Raw genomic sequence first — 22,211 nt, 5'->3', positions numbered from 1 at the left:
AAAATCAAGAATGTCCTTTCACATCTCGAAGACGAAGTAGTAGCGATAAATACATCCAAGTCTTTATTCGAGAAACCTAATTTAAGGAATGACCTTGCATTCATTTCTGACAATTGCGTATTTCTTGCACAAGCCATTACCCAACTTGAGTCCCAATATGTTCGACTGACAGAAAACGTGTCCAACGTTAAAAAAGTCATCGAAAAGGTGGAAGGAATACCTGGGAGTAAGGGAGATCAGCAAGGCACTTATAACATCTATAGATGTTGAACGATCTTTTAGTCGTTACAAGTCCTTCTTACGTTCCAGATCGTCGTCACTTTACGTTCCAACATTTGAAATTTCATGTGGTTGCAAACAATTTCGAAGAGTGAAGTTTTCAAAATTGAAAATTTAACACATCTTTTTATAAATAGTAAAAATGTTCTTCGTTGTATAAATCATTATAACTTGTAAAAACAAATTATTTTGTTCCTAATAAATTATTATAAATTGTAAAAATGTTCTTTTCTTGTATAAATAATTATAACTTGCCCCCCCCCAAAAAAAATCCATTTTCATAAAAAAAAATGTCCATTTTACTTAAATATTCCAGAAAATATTTTAAGAAAATCACATATTTTCCACATAATTGACGAAAATAAATGCATATTTTAATTAAATATTTGGCATTTTTAAATACATAAAAATCCGTTCCTTACTGATAACTAATTTAGAAATATTTAGAAATGTCTGCTTTACATTCAAACTGTTTTTGCTTACATCAGACACGGTTACACGTCCGTGAGATGAGAAAAGCAGAATATAATTTTATAACGATATGAATTTATTTGCATAAATCATCTAAATATAGAAGGGCGTGATTATTGCAATTTTCCCTTTGTACGAATTAACAGAATACCCGAAAAAAAAAGCAAGCACTTCGTGAATACTAACATAGTTTACTCCCGCCAGTCCTTTTAAGTTTGGCGTGTCTTCTACTACCACCGTCACTGAACGGATGTTAGAGCCGGAGGTTGCTAAGACACTCTCTTAAATAAAGACAAACTCTCGCAAATATAGTGAATTTGCTGAAAATATTTTTTAAATTTAACTTCACGAACTGCTTCAAATTGAAGAAAAAGTACATATTACTATTTCTACTTTTACCCATAAATATCTCTTTCTTTTTAAGGCACATCAACATTTGTGGTCGTTGGCGCCCAGAGCTTTTTTCTGAGCACTGCCGGGTCCCGGACAGTGTTCTCTCGTTACAGACAACAGAACCCATCACCGGACAGTGAGCTTCCTAGGAAGAGTAAATCTAAGGGTCAGCAGTTGGATTCGAACCCAGGATTTGCTCGTTGGAATTCTATAAACGCTGTCCATTATTGATCTAGTCCCTAAACTATCTAATTAAAACTGTCCGGTAGGACAGTTGTATAAGGGTTGATCGTCAAAAAGTGCACGAAAATAGTGTAACGTTGAAAAACACCCAACTTAGACAATTTTTTTCTCTCTTTCTATAAAAGATAAAAATTCCCAAATTTTCTTTAAATTTTAGGGCAAATCCTCCTTTATGCCTGTAATTTTTTTTGTAACAACCCAGATCTAATATATTTCGAGAAAAAAGTGGCCGAAAATGGCAAAAACGGCATTTTCAGAAAATGTTGTTGTTGTTGTTGTTGTTACCTTTTTTGTAAACAACGTAGCGCCTAAACGCATGAACCGATTTTCATGAATAATCTATTAACATCCATGAGCTAAAGGAGATCCAAGTTTTTTATAAAAATTCATTACTCACCTGCACTTTACTTTCTTATCGTCAATTGAATAGTAAGGATTGTAGGAAGGTAATTTCCATTTTGAAAGACCAATAACAAATAGTTTTTATGAACTTAGAAAAATTCCTAAAAGTAAATTTCGCCTGAAGTTGCACATTGACGAATACATTAATCATCCTTGTCGTTGAGTTCATTGGGTTTTCGATGCAATTAAAATGCAGTTTGTTAGTTAGGAAGCTGATGTCTTTCCCAGGCATCGCACAGGTTGGGCATTATTGGTTAGACATGACTTCTCTACTGAAATGTGACTCATACCAGAGTTTCTTTACAAAGGGTGAAGACGCCTTATTTGGCCGAACCGTCCATTAAAACTGTATTAAATTTTATTTTTACAAATCAAAAACCTAATAATTAAAGCATTGCAGTAAGTAATCAGTCAGATCGGCCATTCTACTCAGTTGCAGCCTATTACATCTTAAGACAACCCTAAACTTATTCTACTTCTACCTTGATTTTTGTGATCATCAGTTCGATAAAATTAGGTCTTATCTTTTGATTCTGTAGATTGAAAAATAGTATTGCCTAGTAGCGAGTAGCAGTGATTTAAAAAAAAAAATCATTTTTTTCTAATCCAAACACTTCACCTTACATAAAAGTATTATCTTGGAATTTAATCAAGTGCTGGACAAATTTTATTCCAAGTTGTAAACAATTTCATCAAAAAATATGTTCTAGCTCAAGAATGAGCAACACGCGGCCCGCCAAGCATTTCTAAAATTGAATTTATTTTATCGACTTTCTCCCATCAATACGAGGTTTGTTCAAAAAGTAACGGGAATTTTTAAATTTCGCGGGTTTGGAGAGTCTGATTGTAAATTTTTTTTTTTTATTATGTTGGTACACATGCCCCTGAAGTACGATAAAATTTTCAGTAATATTCATTGTTTACTTCTTAAGTGGCAGCCGTTAAGGTTAGACGTGTTTTTCGAGCTTGGCGATTTTTGTTTGTTAAAAAAAATGGATCAAAGAATTTGTATTAAATTTTGCGTAAAAAATGAAATAAAGTGTGTGAAATGTTAATAAAGGCATATGGTGAGTCTGCTATGAGCAAAACAAGGATTTACGAGTGGTATAAGCGTTTCCAAGATGGCCGCGAAAACGTTGAAGATGACGAACGACCTGGACGTCCAAGCACATCAACAACCGATGAAAACGTGAAAAAAGTGAAAGAAATGGTTATGAACGATCGCCGAATCACAAACAGAGAAGTCGCTGATGATGTTGCCATATCAATTGGCTCATGCCATGAAATTTTTTCGGATGTTTTGGGTATGAAACGTGTGGCAGCAAAATTTGTTCCAAAATTGTTGAATTTCGAACAAAAACAGCGGAGAATGGAAGTTGCTCAAGAGTCACTCAATGAAGTCGACAACGATGCGGATCTACTGAAACGTGTTATAACAGGTGACGAAACATGGGTTTACGGATATGATGTCGAAACTAAGGCTCAATCGTCCCAGTGGAGGCATTCTGGATCGCCAAGACCGAAAAAGGCTCGACAAGTGCGGTCGAATGTGAAGGTTATGCTCACTGTGTTCTTCGATTTTAATGGCATAGTGCATCATGAATTCTTGCCACAAGGTCAAACAATCAATAAGGAGTACTACCTACAAGTTCAACGCCGTTTGCGTGAAGCAATCCGAAAAAAACGCCCGGATTTGTGGCAAAACAATTCATGGATTTTGCACCACGATAATGCACCTGCTCACACTTCATTGCTTGTTCGTGAATTTTTGGCGAAAAACAAAACTTTAACGATGCCCCAGCCTCCATATTCGCCAGACATGGCTCCATGTGACTTTTTTCTATTTCCAAACATAAAGAGAACATTAAAAGGCCGTCGTTTTACAAGCATAGATGACATTAAAAGCGAATCGCTGAAAGAGCTGAAAGCTATCACAAAGATCGAGTTTCAGAAGTGTTTCGAGGATTGGAAAAAGCGCTGGCACAAGTGTATTGTATGCGAAGGGGACTACTTTGAAGGCGACAATATTAATGTAGATGAATAAATAAATATTTTTTTCAAAAAACGAAAATTCCCGTTACTTTTTGAACACACCTCGTATATTGTTATAAAATTAATTATAATAAAATGGTAGTACATACTAAACCGAAATATTTTTTTATGGCGGGTTACTTGTCGACGTCGTTTTTAAACATGCAATACGAACGCGCCGCGTCTGCGCGATTTTTTTGTGACGAGATACACACTTGTCGGTGACTTGTTCAAACATGCAATACGGACGCGATGCGTTTCGTACGAACTTTCGTAAATTATGTATTAATAAGAGTTAATCTATGTGCGGCCCGCCAAAAAAAAATTTAAATTTAAATTGGCCCATTGATTAAAAAGGTTGCTCACCCCTGCTCTAGCTGATTTGAGAAATAATTTCACTATCCCGTGTTTGAAATACTTCAACTGAAATATTGAAATTAATGCTGTGTTATTCACTTTGGTAAACCTTATCAATTTAAAATATACTTTAACTTATTTTAATCATTTTAGTGTTCGCGAAATTATCCAATTTACATTCTTGCTATAATTTTCTTTTGTAATTTTGTGTAGATTATTAACTCTTACCCTGTTTCCATCAGAAAATCGCACTTGTGCAATTGTCATGGAAAGAAGACAATCTACTCCTTAAAATTATCAAATTATCAGCACTTGTGGGATTATCTTTGATATTTTTATAGTATAACAAGATATAATAAGTCATTATTTTGTTCTGAAAATATATAAGGCTGTACAGAAATGTCAAATCAACAATTAAAACAATTATTCAAACTTTATATAAAAGCCAACGTCTAATATATTCCTTAATTAATAATCGTATAGTGGATGACGTAGAAGATAGCGAGCTACAAGGCTCACTTATTTACCCTATCTTCCCTTTTGAATCAACAGGTGGTGAAAAACTCCAAGACGATTTGTCTGTCCTCTCCGCCAGTCAGTGAATAGAAGAGCAGAAGTGAAATGAAAAGGGTAATCCCCCTTTTACATTTAATGAAGATTATTTTTCATTTAGCAGCCTCGTTTTTCACGAAGTAATAGTCCTATATGTCACCTGTAAAATTAATCAGAATCTTGTTTTCTCTAAAAAGAAAAGTCAAAAATGGAAATTCCAATTATTCTCTCGCGTGAAGCTTGTTTATTTTAATTCAAACCTGTTTCGGCTGTTGCTTCCACCTTGAGATTTTCATTATCAGATCGATCCATTATCAGATAATGAACATCTAATTAATTTGAAAGAATAATCTACTTTTAACTTTATCTAATAATTTTGTAATGATCAAATTAATCTCAATCAGCTGAATGTCCGCATCATCCAAAAAATATGGGAATAATAGTCATAATTGTACTCGTAGATGGGTAAAAGTGATTAAAGCAAAAAAGGTAAGGACCGCCCATTTTAAAATGGAGAAGGAGATTGCAGAGAAAAGAAAGATAATTATTAGCTCTTCTGGCGGACACGGAAGAAATATTGATAAATAATTGTGATCTGAATAGATGTCTTTGTTTAGCAATCTGTCAAGCCAACCATTTCAAAAAGGTATTCTGAAACAAATTCAATAAAATCCATTTGCACCTTGCAAATTGACTCCCTAATTATTGAACCAATATTCAATATAGAGTCTTACAAAGGTTTTACAAAGTGTAATGTGAGAAAGAATGTTAAAGAAGCTTCTGAAAATAAATCCAAGCATTTGTTACGATTTGCTTCTGACCATATTAAATTTCCTTCACTAAGAAATTGCTATGCACTTGGTGAGGTTAAGATCTAGACAGTTCCCTAATTATCAAGATAAGATAATGTCTATAGCAGGTTCCTTATTCTTAAAAGAAGTAAATTGCCTAATGAAGTTTTACGTCATCCTCAAATAATAAAATGGGACCTTTAAGAAGATTGATTTTTATGTCATTAATAAATAAGAGAAATTAAAAGTGGTAAAAGATGAGAATTCTTAAGCAGGACAGAGAAAAGAAGAGACTTAAAAGATTAAGTTTCTTTTAAATACCAGAACTTACCGTTGTGATTGCTTTATGTTTAGGAGTGTGGATGTTTATTAAATTTTGGACTAACATACAGTGGAGTCTCGGTTATCCGTCACCCTTTTATCCGTCTATTCCAATTAACCGTCACTCTCCTCAGTATTTAAAAATTAAAAAAAAAAAAACATTCCCGTTCAACGCAGAGTGTGAATATTTTCTTCTGAGATTTTTTCCTTTGTCTTTTAGGTCCATACTCGTGTCCATCATTCGACAGTTTGTGGGGTTTTTTCCTAAAAAGATCAACCACAAACAAAACCGCCCACAAAACCGATTAGATGTCGCAGACATTGTATTCATTAATTTTAATACACAATAGAATGAATTGAATGATGAAAGATACCTGACCTTTAAGGCTTAAGCGTATAAACGTATAAAATATGTACGAGGTATGTTCAAAAAATAAGGTGAATTTTCAAATTTCGCGGGCTACGTACATTCGAATTTCGATTGTCTTTTTTTTTTATGTTGGTACACTTGTCTCGAACATATTTTCAAAGTTGTAGCTATATAGCATGTTTAGTTTGTATGTTAGAGGCATAAATAAGACAAGTGTTTTGCGAGTTCGGCGATTTTCTTCTGTCGAAAAAAATGGATCAACGAATTTGAATCAAATTTTGTGTAAAAAATGGAATTAAGTGCTCAAAAACACTTGAAATGTTGAGAGTGACGTACGGTGAGAGTACTCTGTGTCAAAAAAATGTTTACAAGTGGTACAAGCTTTTCACAGAAGGTCGAGAAGATGTGAATGACGACGCTCGCCCTGGACGCCCCAGCACATCAACAACCGATGAAAATGTTGAGAAGAATCGTCGAATCACAATTAGAGAAGTTACTGAGGTTGTCGGCATATCGGTTGGCACATGTCCTGCAATTTTTTCGGAAATTTTGGGCATGAAGCGTGTAGTAGCGAAGTTCGTTCCAAAATTGCTGAATTTTGTTCAAAAAAACCGTCGCATGAGCATCGCTCAGGAATTGTTGAATGACATTATCATGTCTCAGCCACCGTATTCACCAGATTTGGCGCCCTGCGACTTTTTCCTGTTCCCATGATTGAAGAGACCCATGAAAGGACGGAGATTTGCGACGATTGAGGAGATAAAAACCGAATCGCTGAGAGAGCTCAAGGACATACCAAAAAGTGCATATCAGAACTGTTCCGAGGATTGGAAAAAACGCTGGCACATATGTATTATATCTGAGGGGGACTACTTTGAAGGAGACAAAATAAAAATCGATGAATAAATAAATATTTTTTAAGAAAAATGAAAATTCACCTTATTTTTTGAACACACCTCGTATACCAGTTAATACAAAGTTTTATACATGTTAAACAAAAGAATCTGGAAATTTTCCTGTTTTTTTCCATTATCCGTCTATTCGACTATCCGTCACGTGTCCGGTCCCGGTCATGACGGATAACCGAGACTCCACTGTATCTCTTTTCGTGTCGTTTAACGATTTATATCTGTTTTAGAAATTCACAACAACAAAATTAGACTGTTTAATTTTTTTTAACGTTTATCTCTTCCAGGTTCATTAACGCTTCTATAGAATTTATTATGTAAAATAACTCTGTATCTTGAGCAAACATAATCTTCCTTTTTATTTGCATCCATTGTTTCACAAAATATAAATGAACTATTTGATCACAAAGTAATATTTGTAACAGCACCTGAAAGATGTTTTCAATTTTGTTTCAGAACCAGACTTTGTCGGCTCATTTGACATTGGACAATATGTTTTCTTTTTCTTTCGTGAAACCGCCGTGGAATACATTAATTGCGGCAAAAGTGTTTACTCAAGAGTAGCAAGGGTCTGTAAACGTGACACCGGTGGAAAGAATATACTCAATCAAAATTGGGCCACATATTTAAAAGCAAGGCTAAATTGTTCTATACCAGGAGAATTTCCATTTTACTTTAATGAGATACGTAAGTAATTTCCAATTTGGGATAATATTTTTTTACAAAATATTTAGTTAAATTCGTTTTTGCTTATCTTTGTACTGAATTCTATGTTCAAATAAATAATTGAACATTCGAATCGACTAAAATTGTGGATTGCTTTGTTTCATTTAAATTTCCAGACTAATAACTATTTCTCTACAAAAAATAAAAATAAATTATATTCTTATTTTGTTACAGAGAGCATTTATAAATCACCAGGTGACAACACCAGATTCTACGGCACATTCACCACAAGTACTACTGGACTTATGGGCAGTGCTATTTGTGAATTTGATTTAGCAGCTATACAAAAAGCTTTTAGCGGTAAATTTAAAGAGCAGGCAACTTCAAGTTCGGCGTGGCTGCCAGTATTGTCCAACAAAGTGCCTGAACCCAGGCCTGGACAGTGTGTTAATGATACAGAAACCTTACCAGGTATTTATTGTTTGCTCTGAAACTAAAAAAAAAAAGGTTTTGCCTTATTTTAGTAATTAAACTTTTTCAAAAATAATATTTTTTGCCATCTCTCACCACTCACACGCATCACGTGGCCGTACCATTTTAATTTCCGTGTTTCAATGGAATACACAAGTCTTTGGATTTCCGGATTAGGCACGTGCCATATCTTGGAGACCCCACAGCTTCTTCTCCAGAAATCTATTTCTAAGGCCAATAGCCTATCTTCCATTTTCTTCGTTAGGCTCCAAGATACTGCTACTTAGAGGGTTATACTTGCCAAGAAAACGGAGCCTTTCTTTAATCTCCGTGCGGATAGATTTACTCCAATGTACCGACCGAGTTCAATAATTGGATAGCTTGCTTTCCCTTTACAATTTTCTTTTGGATATCCAATTCTGAAGAAGACTCGCTACATGGATGCTCTAAATTGCCCATTGAACTCAAACGTTTAACATACAGTACTATCCTCAAACCTATTTGGACTTACGTACTAGAGCTGTGGGGTTCAGCCAAACCTACAAACATACGGACTGTACTGACATTTCAGTCGAAACTACTCCGACAGATAGCTGACGCTCCTTTCTACAGTGACTAACCTCACTCTTCACAACGACCTCAACATTCCCTTTATAGACCAACACGCCAAGACTAAATACCAAAAGTTCCATACTGCTCTCTCGACTAGCTCAAATCCTCTTGTACTATCTCTCACCTCCTCTGACATCCCTAATACTCCTCGACGACTGAATCGCCAGTGGCCCCGCGACTTCGTTACAGTCTGAAGAACTAAAATCTCTCCTCTCTCCAACTCATATTCTCCTCTTCACATTCCCCTATCTCATATAGAGAGTGCTACCGCTGAGTAGCTTCTCTCCTCCTGCTCTTCCCGCTCCAGTTCATCTTATTTACCTACTATTTACTTATTGTATATATTTATACAGATTGTAAATTACATAATAAATAAATAAAATATATATATATATGTATCTTTTTCTAAAGTATTTGGCGTCCACAAAATTGTTTTTAAGATAAAACTTAGATTACTTCCCAAATTTTTGGATTCCAAGAAAGAAATCTATTTTCTTCCTGAAATTCTGCCTAAATGCCTAAAAAGAATGAAGTTCATTATAGTTCACAAGCAGACAAGTCAGAGGGTACATCAACTTAACAATAACCATGTAAAAATATCATATAGACTATAAGTCCTGAAGATGACCTAGTCCCTAGGTCGAAAGCTCGGCACAATAAATAAATATTATGACTGAATTCCTATTGTAACAATGAATCAGTCACCCAAAATAATGAACAGTAAAGTTCTTTCGCAAAAGACTATCACCGGCCGACAATGAATATTCCTAAGAAGAATAAAAGCTAGGTAAGACACTGCTAGACTTAAATCCGGGACCTCGAGACTAACGAGACTCGAGATGAACCAAACGCAGAATTGAAGCACCCAAATTGATGCTCGTGTAAATCCTATAACTTTCGCATTCAGGGCCTACAAGAATAGTTGCGATGCCTTTTCTAAATACGTCAGAAACAGATTAATTAACCTGTCACAGGTTATTTAATTCACCTTATATTTTTGCTTTCATTTAATGATTCTTTTCACAAGTGTTTTTTTGGCGAATTTGGTTTAAACAATCTTCATTGTCATGAAATGCTTTTTTTACTTACGTGTTTTTACAAAATTGTTTTCAATATTTATTTTTAAGTATTATTTTTGTACAGTTATAAAACATAAGTACATCTCATGATCCAAGAGGTCTATGCACTACGTAAATTTCTTTGCATGAAGTTTATTTTTGTTAAATAATTATTTAAATATGCTTATTTCAGATACAGTACTCAATTTCATTCGTTCTCATCCACTAATGGATGCAGCTGTAGCTCACCGCAATGATAAACCTGTCTTTTATAAGAGAGATATCCTATTTACACACCTGGTTGTGGATAATCTCAAATACGATGTCTTTGGAGAGAAACTGGAATTTGTTGTGTACTATGCTGGCACAAGTAAGTGAATGTTTTTGCATTCTCCTAAGCTTTAGAAAAATGGCAAATATTGTTTCTGAAAATCTAAATATGTGACAGAATTTCTCATTTAGTCTCAGAATTTTTGGACGTATAAGTTTTAAAACCTACAATTAATATCCTATGTTATCAATAAGGGTTGTTTATTTTCAAAGCTTTACTCAGCTATTCCAGGCTTCTAGGAAGTCCGCTGTAAAATTACATTACATTCTAACGACTCGAAATGAACCATTTCACGTCAAATTCAAATTATTTTTAATCTATGTACAAGACTTATTCAAATATAAATGCATTTAATAAATATATGAGCCACACACTACACAGCTAGATCAACTCCATAAAAGTGGAGAAATGCAATGAAGTAGTGTACGTTTTTTAAAATTCGGTTTATAATATAAATTCAATTAAATTTACCGTTATCATTCTGCACCTCCTACAGAATTTGAGTTGAATTATTGCAACGATTTACATTATAGCTCGGAGTTAATCAAAATGGAAATAAATTATTTATTATGGCCAAAAATTTGTTTGTCGTTTAATGGTGGTTAATCTTTATTATGTGGGAAATTTATTATAAATATAAAAAAGCTATGACTGAACCAAGTGCTTTGACAATTAAATTTCAAGATCTTTTAAAAAGTGGAGTTAATCGATTTGTGAGGTGAATGGCTCATATTATTTATTAATGATCGGTAGTTATTGATTTGAATTTAAGTCAGTCAATTATCCAGTTGTAACCAGCCAGCGTTGTAACGTTTCTTCTTTGATCGTCTATCATAATTGTCTACGTATGTTTATTAATTTGTTATTTATCAGATAAGTTTTTAGTTTGAAGGGCAGCAAGGTTTCACTGGCAGCTATTCTACCTGTATTTTTGGCTCAAATTAACTAATTTTTCGATGTGTCCTAATCACCAGCTACTTTTTATTACCGTATAATGGAGTTCTATCGTCAAAAAGGCTCCCATTTCTAGTGTCACAGAGCTAAATCTGAGAAAAGATGTTCAGCGTAATTTGCAATTGCATCAGACGTTTAAATTGATCTTCTGAAGAATTGATGAAGAATTTTGTTTCTTGATGACATTTCCCAGAAGTTCCTGCCAGAAGTAAAATATAAGTTCCTAACTAGTTAACTGTTTCGACCTTGAAGTAAAATGTGTCCTCTGCGTGCGTCGTAAAAATTAAGCGTTGACGAATATATTCGTCAAACTCAAAGTATGTTTGATATGAAATTAGGTTGCAATGAAATGACTTTTATATATTTTTTCGTTATTTATTTCATGCACATTTATTCATTTATTTATATTAACATAAATAGGAACCAAAAACATGAAAAATAAATTTAGGAGTATATTATAGTTTTAACTAAAATTGCTAAATTAACTGCCGATGGTCACAACTGAAAACGCATGACGAATATACTCGTCGTAAACAGTTAACTGGTTAATAGATAAGTTCTATTTAAACACTATGTTTCTAAACATCATGAGAATTGGGTACAAAATTTTGTAGTTTTATATAACAGTTTGTACGTACAGTCCATATTACAAAAAAGTATTGGAACTACATAATTATTGAATTTATGGGTTTTTTTCTCACTTTATTGGATGATGACCTCCAAAATCCATTTTGGCAATAAATTTCTAGTTAATATTTATTATTACAGACTTGGGAAGAGTATATAAAATAGTACAATGGTATTCAGAATCTGGAGAATCTCAGTCTGTATTGCTGGATATATTTGATGTCACTCCTGGTGAACCAATTAGAATTATGGAAATATCAAAAAAGGTAGGTTATGAGAACGAATTCAACATATTTTTTAGAAATAAATAACTAACCGTTTTTTCTATTTTTAAATGATGAAATCTTTTTTAGCACAAGTCCATATATGTAGCATCGGATGAACGTGTACGTCAAATTGACATGGTTATGTGTAATAGAAGATACGATAATTGTCTGCGATGTGTACACGATCCTTATTGTGGTTGGGATAAAGATACCAGCTCTTGTAAGCCGTTTGTTCCTGGGTGAGTAGATTTAATGTGTTCAGCAATATTGATGCAATTAGTGGATAAAAAAAAAGATACGTTTTTAACTTTTAAAGTTAGCTTTCTAAGCTAATCTAAACCCCATTCCGCAAAATGAAGCTACACCGTAATTAGTGAACTGAAATACTGAAGATTAACCTGTTCACAAGTAATGAGCTCTATCAATAGCGATTCCCAAGGAACCTTTTCTATTGTAGAAAATTCCGCAAAAGATTATTGTTTGTTAATACACGAAATATTTGTTTTACTGTAACAATTTAATTACATTTATTTGATTGCACATAAACAATTTAACCTCTTGCCATGAGTTTTGCTAAAGATGTATGTATACAATAATAAAATTGAAATTAATAAGAAATATTCCTTAAATTGGAGGATGATAAATACCTACGTAGCAGGTGATGGGCAATGATAATAAAAATGCCTTCCAGCAAATAAATGAGCCGTTTATTTTGAAAGTGGCCTAACTCCATTTATCTTCAAATCGAGATATTTAAGGGTTTGCGTTTCAATGAATTTAAAAATATACGTACAGGAGACTAATGAGTCATACTGCTTAAGTGTATCTAAGGGTGTTAAATTTATAGTTCCTATTAAAATAGTGGCAATTATTAAGTGAATAATATGCGGTTACTTATCAAGAATGGAGTTAGGCCACTTTCAAAATTGACATCCAGATTCATTATAAAATTTGAAGGTGCCTAAGTCCATTCAACATAATTTAAGATGCTTCAAACTGAAAAAAAACCATACTTAATTTATTTTACATATCTTTAAAACTATTTCTTCTTCACTATCTGAACTAAATGGTCTTGTTCTGTTCTTCCCCATGGGTGAAATAATTTTTAAAATTTTATATTAAATTTTAAGTTTTATATTAATTAAACGTACTGGTTATTCAACTAACGCAATTGTCCAAAAACTGAGGTTAACTTGTTAAAGACTAATTAATTAAAATTACTGCCTTCAGACATTATCAATAATATATTATTATCTTGATTTAAGTATAAATGGAGTTAGGCCACTTTCAAACAACACGGTTCAATTATTGAACTAACTCTGAAAACTTATGTATCAAGAATTTATCGTATTTGCTCGGAATATGAGCAACCTGAATTGCTTTACTGATAAATAACAGGAAGTTGTACATGTAACCATGGCAACCGGAAAAAATTGACAAATGGAGTTAGGCCAATTTCAAAATAAACGGCTCAAATATTTCATTTCTTCCTGAATAAATAGCCATAAATATAAGTTTTATTAATTTTTTTTTCTAGGCTATTACAAGATGTTAGCAACAGCAGTGCAAGCGTTTGTGACAGTTCAGTGGTTAAAAAGAAACTATCAGTTACCTGGGGACAGAGTGTCCATCTTGGTTGTTTTGTGAAAATGCCACAAGTTCTAACTTCACAGACAGTTACATGGTACCACTATAGTAAAGAGAAAGGAAGATACCAAATAGTTTATAGGTACATTTTAATGTTTGTACTATTCTTTAAAAAATAATTAATTGCAGGTTTAATGGGCTTAGTATTTTTTTGTAATAAGCTTTGTTTGGAAACTACAATCGGAGGAGTAAATATATTGTAAAGTTGTTTCACCTCAGGTAGATCGCTCTAACAAGTCATCATAACATGAGAAACTGAATCTGTAACATCAAATTTACTCGATACATTTGTTGTAGATGTTGTAGGGGGAAAAAATTAATAAATTATAATTAAATTTACAGAGGAGACAAATACATAGAAACTTGTGAGCGAGGTCTGGTGATAGTGTCCGTTACTGAAGCGGATTCTGGAAGATACGATTGTTGGCTAGGTGGTTCCTTACTTTGCGCCTTCAATATAACAGTTGATACCCATCGTTGTTCACCTCCTGGCAAAAGTCATGATTATCATAAAATATATTCGGACTGGTGCCATGAATTCGAAAGGTACAAAAACGCTATGAAGACATGGGAAAGAAAACAAGCAGTAAGTATATAAATTGTAGGAATTTAATTTAATTCTTTTCCAAAAGAAAATTTAACTCATTTAGTAGTACTATTTGCAATTAAAGCAGTGAATCAAAAAAAAAAAAGTTGCTTTATTTCAAGCGAATAAAAGAAAATGCCGAAACTGTAGCAGAAAAAGCATTTCGTCAATTATTCAAATAAAAATTTAATTTATTGATTTAAATTGTCAATCATTATTAATTAGTCTCTTCAAACCTTTTTTTCCAGCAATGCAGTCGTCAAAATGACACAAATGCGAACCAAAATAATCATCCAAATGAAATATATCATCGAACACCATTAGTCTGAAATGTTCTAGAAATTCGCCACTAATAGATTATTTCTTGAGCTCTAGTTAATTTTTAACTCTATGTACAATCTCTCCTTACTTCTTTTTTTTTTTCACTTAAATGAGTGTGATGTGGACTTTTATTTCTTATTTTAAAAAGGGATTTATAAAAAATAAAAATAAAAGAGAAAAAAAAAGCCTTGTGAATAAGACTGAAAATATTTGAAGGCTTTTTTCCTTTTAATTTATACAAAATTCCCTTTTTAAATGAAAACTGTTACCTAAATAAAAGTGTGTCTGTCTGTTGGCTCTTGGCTGTAGTCTATTTTTTAATTTATATTAACTATTTATTACTTCAATTTTTTGCAGACACCAGTATGTGATAAATGAAATATATCAATGTATAGTTCTTTAAAGTTTAAGGAAAATATTACGATTTTGATACATTAAAAAAAATAAGAATGAGAAAAAAAAAAAACATGAATAACATTTTAGAAAATATTTTGCACCTAATTGTATAAATGAAAATGCACTCCATTATGGTTAACTCATATTTGAGGCCCAATGAGTGCATTGAAAAGGAAATTAATATAAACCGTAGTTGTATTTTCTTAATTTTCCTCATATATTATAAGTTTTATACAGTTGATTAAAAAAATAATAAAGATGAGGGAAACCAAAAACCAATTTCAGAGAAGAAATGTGTATATTACAATTCCAATCTGAAGCTAGAGCTCATTATGTGGTGCGTAAGAACTATATTATTGGACTTTTTTTAAAAAAAAAAAAAAAGACAAAAAATGAACATAAAGTAAAAAAATAAAAATATTAAAAATTAACTATTGAAACCTCTTTATTGTTTCTTAAATTAAGATAAGGTTTCAGTGGGTCTGTGATATGAAAAAAAAGTAAAAATAAATAATTAAATGAACTTTTAAATTATAAGTGATCGTTTTGTTTTAAGATAAATAAAAAATGAATGAAGTAAGTCATACAATTGTAGAGCAATCAAGATATATTATATTCTTTTTTGTTTTACCTTTTTTTTTATTTACTTTTTAATTTAGATAGAAGCTGTGAGTTGTGTGTACAGATATTGGATATAAATCATTAAAGTTAATTATAGTAGTTTAAAGATATAAAGGAGTCCATATTCAAAATTTCTTATTTAAAAGTGTATAGAACAATTTATTTTAATTTCTTTCCTTCTTTTTGTTTTACTTAGGCGTTGGTACGTCCCAAGGGGCTGCAGAATTGTACAATTTGCCTTGACATTAACAAAAAAGAAAAACAATCGAAAATTAAAATTAGAATCGATAAAATTTACGATTAAAAAATAATTAAAAACGAAATTTTTTGGTAAGAAATTCCACGAAATAGAGAAATTTAAAAAAAAAAGAGTAGAGAAATGGATTAGAAATACTGCTTTGTACGACCATTAAAATTTGTTCATAAATTCAACATTCTTTGGGTAATAGATCTTAATCTATAACTAAAATTAATTAATTGCATGAAAAAGTCTGGCATTTCGAAGTATGGTTATAAGTTTTGCATTGTTCGATAATAAATAGATCAATAATTATTTCTGTAAAACTTGTAGGTTAAAGGCAAGAATATTGTTGGGAACTTACGAGTCATTCTAATAATGCCTAAAATATTTCTTAAAAAATGCTACCTAATTTCGTACTTAACATTTTCCAATTAATAATGTTTCTTTAAAAAATAAAAAAAAAATTATATTTTGTTTTTTAATAACTTTTCGCCGCGAAATGAATCTCACTATACTTCGTGACTTAGGGAACTTGCCCTGCCTGAGAGTCAATAAATAAAGATGCAAATGTTGGGACTGTAGTCCCCAAAAATCACTATCACAATATCTAGTAATTGAGGAATGGTTGGCTAACCATTAAGTGACTCAAGTGACTCAATCCCGCATTACCCGAAATGACTATAAGTAAATCAATTAGTGGTAAAGATTCTGGACATTTTAAATGTGATTTACTACAATTTTAATGTAGTTCATACAAAGATTGTAAAAAGTATTCAATTAAAAATTTTGTTCGTTATTAAAGAAGGAAACCATTTTTGATCAATTTTCTGATACTAATCAGAAAATTCATATTGAAAATTGGGATGAATTGCTATAATGGATTTTTAATTATTTGCACCACTTCTTAATTATTTTCCTTACCTAATCGTTCTCAGTGTATCATTTGAAAAGATGTGGATTGTCTGGCGAGATATTTCCTAGCTTCGCGAATCCAGCCAGCTATTATACATAGAATCTTTTTTAGTTTTCCCAAAAAAATAAAGCTTTGCCATTCACTCCCTACAAATGATGTATTTTTGCTTTGATAACCTGTCACCTATTTAAATATTTTTAGTTTGTAAACCCTTTCAGAATGCGTTCGTTTTATAATTCTCATTTACTGCAGCCTCTCTTTCGTAGTTTCTATTAAGTCGCCTCAGCATATTTGTTTGTTTGTTTTTTTTTTCGTAAAAACAAAAGTATTGCAAAGAAAAGGAAAAAAACTGAATGAAATTGATTTTGGGATTCTCTAGTTTTACTTCTGTTAGCACAAGAATTCTGCGTTAATCCATTAGGCAAAAGTTTCTCATAAACTTATTATTTTATTTTTTTAAATGTACATGTGTATTAATTATAACTACCAATGTAGTAGGTAAGTGTATTTATTTACTGCAATTAGATTTTGATTTACTCCCTAAGACAAAAAAAAAAATCTCTTTACCAACTCAGTTTTGGTAAGTATTTTAGTTTTGAAATAGTTTAAATAAAACAAAAAAGTTAAAAATGGTAAGTGTCCACTAATTGTATAATGCAAATAAAAAATGAAAAAGTAATAAATAATAATTTTTACATTAAATTGTTATTTTTTTGTATGAAAATACTGCAAAGTTGACTAGTATTTAAAATATTTTTATACACACTTTTTAATTATTAGTTTTCTTTGTTATCTGTCTTGATGTCCATAGGAATTGTAAACCCATTTGTACATAAATATATGTATATGATATGAAATGAACAAAAGAAAAACGAATTTAAAGTAAATAATATATAAATAAGAATACATTGAAAATAAAACCGGGCAATTTATTGGTTGCATGGAACATAATATGGTAAAATAAGTAAATAAAAAGAAAATCTTCAACAAGAATTAATTGAACGATTACATAGATGTATATTAAAAAAAAATAAAAATCTTTAAATACGTTCATCGATTTGTAATCATTGCTTGTGGCAGCGGTTGTACAGAAAGAAAAAAATAAGTAATTTAAAAAAAACTTTAGTGTAATGGTCTACGTTTACCAAGAAACACTTTCTCTTGATTATACACCAGTATAGTTATGCATTTTATATACTGAAATAACCGAGCGGTTAGAGGCGAGGCCCGCAAAGCTAAAATGTATTGTGGTGCTGGGTTCGAATCCCGGTCCCTTGGCCTTGGATTTTATTTAATGATTAATATGAGAACTTTTTAGTAATGTAAGGTTGCTAGCCTTAAAGTAATAATAATAAGAGGCAATACTTTACTTTTACTGAAATAAAGGATCTGCAGAATTGTTGATGTAATTTTTTGGATCGAAAAAGATCATTTCACTGAATATACGATTTCAACATCTTTTTAATTTTAAGCTGTTTCTTTTTTTTTCCAGTTGCTAATTTCCAATGTCTTTAACGGAAGGAGCATTTATCTAAGAACTGTAGAATCTGGATGAATCTATTAATGGTAGCCTTCCTCAAATAATTCGAAATTGGGGGAAAAAATTAAAATTTTGGAAGCGTTCTAAAAATATACCCGATCAACCCTGGTAGAAACTTTAGAGCATGAATGTCTAACTCAATTTTTAAACACGCGCTATTTTCTTCATTACAATTTTATCATTTTTCATTTTATTTCAGAACATCCGTGGGCCATAAAAAAATTCCTCGAGGGCCCCCAGTTTGACACCTCCTGCTAACCTAAAAACCACTCAGACTTTTTGGGAATTCTTTTGGAAGTGAAGGGTGACGACAGGTTGTAATAATCACTTTCTAAAGCCTTAACAACCTTATCCAAGGTATCCCTTTTCTACTCCATATTTACTAATGGAAGTCAAATGTTCTTCCCGAACCCGCTTTTATTCTCAGTAAAGGCTACTTACTCCGAGAGGGGCTTGAGCTACCTCATTCCGGTCACTCAGTCCGAACTATATCCTTCGTAACAAGTGAACAAGCGATATGTCGCCTTGTATTGGTTAAGGAAGTGCAGCAAAGAAAGTGGCGAAATGGTTTGATATTTTACTTCATAGCGCTGAAAGCACTACTTTCCTGTCTGTCAAACAACTTCCCCAGAGGTTGACTCCTTTTGCTCACCTCCTAGCAAGATATACAGGTTGAGATTGTAGATTGCCTCCATTTCAAGTCCACGTAATCATTGTTGGCCTGCTTCTAAGTACATTTGCCCAGATGGCTTCACGAGTTGGAGAACTGATTTTGCTCCCAGATATCTACATAAAACGCCTGCATTTTAAATCTTTCTTCTATTCTGAAGGTGTATTAAATTTGAATATGAAAACTATTAGAGGCATTAAAAATTTATTGTTTTTGGGTACCATTGTCGTTCACACCCTTCGCCTTTTGGTTAAGCAAAGAAAGACTCGAAGATTTGGAGAAAGAATCCCGCAGCGCCAAATCCAGTGAAATAACCTTTTGAATATCTTTTGATGTTCATTTAGCGAAAATTGATTATTACACTGTAAACATTCTAAACTGCCATTCAAGTGAGTGATTGGTGAACTCAAAATTCTCTACTACTCATTATTTAATGAGGAAGTACATGTTAAAATGCTCTTAAATTCTAGCTGTCGAAATGTTTTGTTTAGAATTGCAGCTATTCTCTCTTGAGTATTTATTTGTTCTAGGGCAGTTTCTAGCTCTTCTTGAATGTTCTCTTCAGAGACTCATTTCAGTGTGACAAAAGTGGGTGTTTAATTTGCGACTTATTGTTGCGTTCGTACTTAGTCTATTTCCCATGAGTAGACCCAAATGCCTTGACATGGTAAATATAATAACTCATTGAATATTTCTTGTTTATCATCCTTAGAATTTAAATTGATTTACGAGATGGAATGATTACAAGATTGAGCATAAGATATAATCCGTTTTTAAAGATGTTGCTGTCGTGCATTCTCTTAAGAGTCACTTTCTTGAGTATAACTTTGAGATATAAGTTGGTCAAATCCTAATATAAAATTCTGAATTACTTATCAGATCCATTTCCTCGTGAGTTTTATCTTGAATCTTTTTCCACTAACTCGTGCCGAAAAGTATTCTGTTAAAATTATAATTTTTCCATTTTTTTTTTTTCTATTGCTTTCTTATCACTTTTCGATAATTTCACTTGCAATTTAAAAATTATTAATGTCATTGTTGAACTTACTATTTTGTAAGAGAATTGGAGGTACAATTATTTCTGTTACACAAAAATGTTTCTTGGAAAACGTGTTGGAATCATTAATGATACTGTAATTATTTTGAAAATGCCACATTACTAGTACTTAAATTTAAAATGAATTCCCATAAAAATTTTCAATTAGTTTTAATGTGTATCATAATTGTTTGAAACTGAAGGGGCAGAGCAAACTGTATATAAAATGTAAACATTTTATTTATCAAATTATATTTTTTATTTTCTTTGTTTTATTGTGGGAATTCTAATTTTAGATAAGTTTATATGGCAATGAATTGTAAAGTGTACATATTATATAATACAATATTATAATATAACATGTATGTATTTAATATCATATATATTATTACATATATGTTATAAATGTCACTTAGGCTACATACAACTTCTGATTTTACCGAATAAATAAAATATTCCTTCTACCTACTCCTTTCCTGAACAGTTTATTTAAGTATAAGGAATGACAAGCCTCGCTTGATTTGAATTTCTCTTTAAGCTTGTACTACTGTAAATGTGTATTGAAAGTACCAAAAAAAAAATCATTTGTTTTTATGTGCTTAGTTTAATTTAAAAAAAAAAAAAATTATTATAAAAAAAACCTAAAATAACATTATAATAAGGTCAACATAATCATTAGCAGCCATCACAATTATTTATTACCTAAAAATAAATCAGATCAATGAATTTTATGATTTATAACCAAAATAATTCTTATAATCCTTTTCCAAAAATTTATTTTTGTATTAAGGGGTCGCAAAATAAAAGTAAATCATTTTCCTCGAATCTAATTTACAGTTTGTGCCCTCCAGGGTATGCAAGCGAAATATAAAATTCGAGTTTCGAGGCTTTTTCGTTTTTGAGTAAGGTTTTATAATGACTTATATCAAAATATTTTCACAGATATGGAAAATTGGGAATCGCTATGCATCCACTTACCTATTATAAAGCAAAGTTCTAAATTCATACAACCCAGTTAACTACTTGATTAAAACACAGTGAGCCACACATTGCATAGGTCATCAATCGAACTTAATAAACAACAATTTAGAGCTGGTCGCTACTCCCATCGAGGTCGCCAGGTTGCCGGTCGGTGTAATGTGGTTGGGTGAATGTGTGTTGGGTTTTTTATTGATTGCATATATTTGAAGCTAGAGTTCGCTAAACACTTATAGTTGCACAAGTCAACTATCTCTGCAGAACCTATGCCTAAAGCGTGAGCATTCATTGAAGCAGTCAGTGTGTTCGAGGTGTTAAGCTAAGATACCCAAGGAAGTCAAGATCTCTGAAGAAATTTCTATTCCATTTATTCTGACAAGGTCCTTCCGGGTTTAATAATTCACCATGATTTTTGTCAAATTTTAATTTTTATTATTTTTTGTCAAAAATTATACAATACAATACCATTTTTTGATGGCTTTAAGGGTAAAAGAATCGTCTGGAATGAATGAAAATAATGGTTTCCGTTCAGTGAAACTCAACTAATCAACTTATTGGAAGTAAATTTAATGAATAAATAGATAGCCACACCCAAAATATATTACTGCACGTTGACTGTAACTTGTACGAGTTAGGTCTCAGCTTTTACTGAATATGTAATTAACCTCAGTCTCCCAAATAAAAAAATGTAATACAGCTCAATCTAGAGAAACGGCATTAGAATTGCAGTGAATTTTTTAGTGACTGAAAAATATATGTAGTGAAGGAGATTATTTTAAGTTAACCATTAAAATGTTGCTGACTTCAAAGGTGAAAAAAGGTAATGAATAATTTATTTTAGGAGTTTATATAAGAAGTCTCAAAATGATTTTTGTGGTCATCGATCCATTTAGATGAAAACGATTATTTCAGAACTTCATCACAGATTTCTACATTTATTTTTGAACTGAAGCGTTTAAAACTCGGTAGAGCTGAACTTTGGTTGATTCTCTTTAGTTAATTCAAAAAGGAGTTGAATGAATATATGTCATCGTTTTTATCGTAAAACAATTGCATTAGTTTTTGTGATCCGGACAACAATGTTGTCGTTAAAATTAATTAGTAAACCTTAGTTACTAACTAACTAACTAATAAGTAATATTTTTAGATATTGTCCATA

At 31.9% G+C, this 22,211-nt stretch overlaps 1 protein-coding gene across 3 annotated transcripts in view; it reads left to right on the top strand.

Annotated features, from left to right (window-relative positions):
• Nucleotides 1–20,801, top strand: part of Sema2a (Semaphorin 2a) — a 658,355-nt gene extending 637,554 nt beyond the window's left edge. For all 3 annotated transcript variants that reach the window (XM_074122059.1, XM_074122061.1, XM_074122060.1), the window contains exons 7-14: nt 7,575–7,805; nt 8,019–8,255; nt 10,119–10,295; nt 11,979–12,103; nt 12,191–12,342; nt 13,641–13,832; nt 14,093–14,336; nt 14,585–20,801. In XM_074122059.1, the coding sequence (XP_073978160.1) occupies nt 7,575–7,805; nt 8,019–8,255; nt 10,119–10,295; nt 11,979–12,103; nt 12,191–12,342; nt 13,641–13,832; nt 14,093–14,336; nt 14,585–14,665 (1,439 nt within the window). In that variant the 3' untranslated portion in view covers nt 14,666–20,801. The remainder of the gene's footprint in view (nt 1–7,574; nt 7,806–8,018; nt 8,256–10,118; nt 10,296–11,978; nt 12,104–12,190; nt 12,343–13,640; nt 13,833–14,092; nt 14,337–14,584) is intronic.
• Nucleotides 20,802–22,211: the final 1,410 nt, after the last annotated feature.

This window comes from Rhodnius prolixus, unplaced genomic scaffold (assembly GCF_049639745.1).
Source record: "Rhodnius prolixus isolate KJV_2025 unplaced genomic scaffold, Rpr scaffold_8, whole genome shotgun sequence".
Lineage (NCBI taxonomy): Eukaryota > Metazoa > Arthropoda > Insecta > Hemiptera > Reduviidae > Rhodnius > Rhodnius prolixus.
Note: the sequence above shows the minus strand (reverse complement) of the source record. Positions and strands in the feature narration are given on the sequence as shown.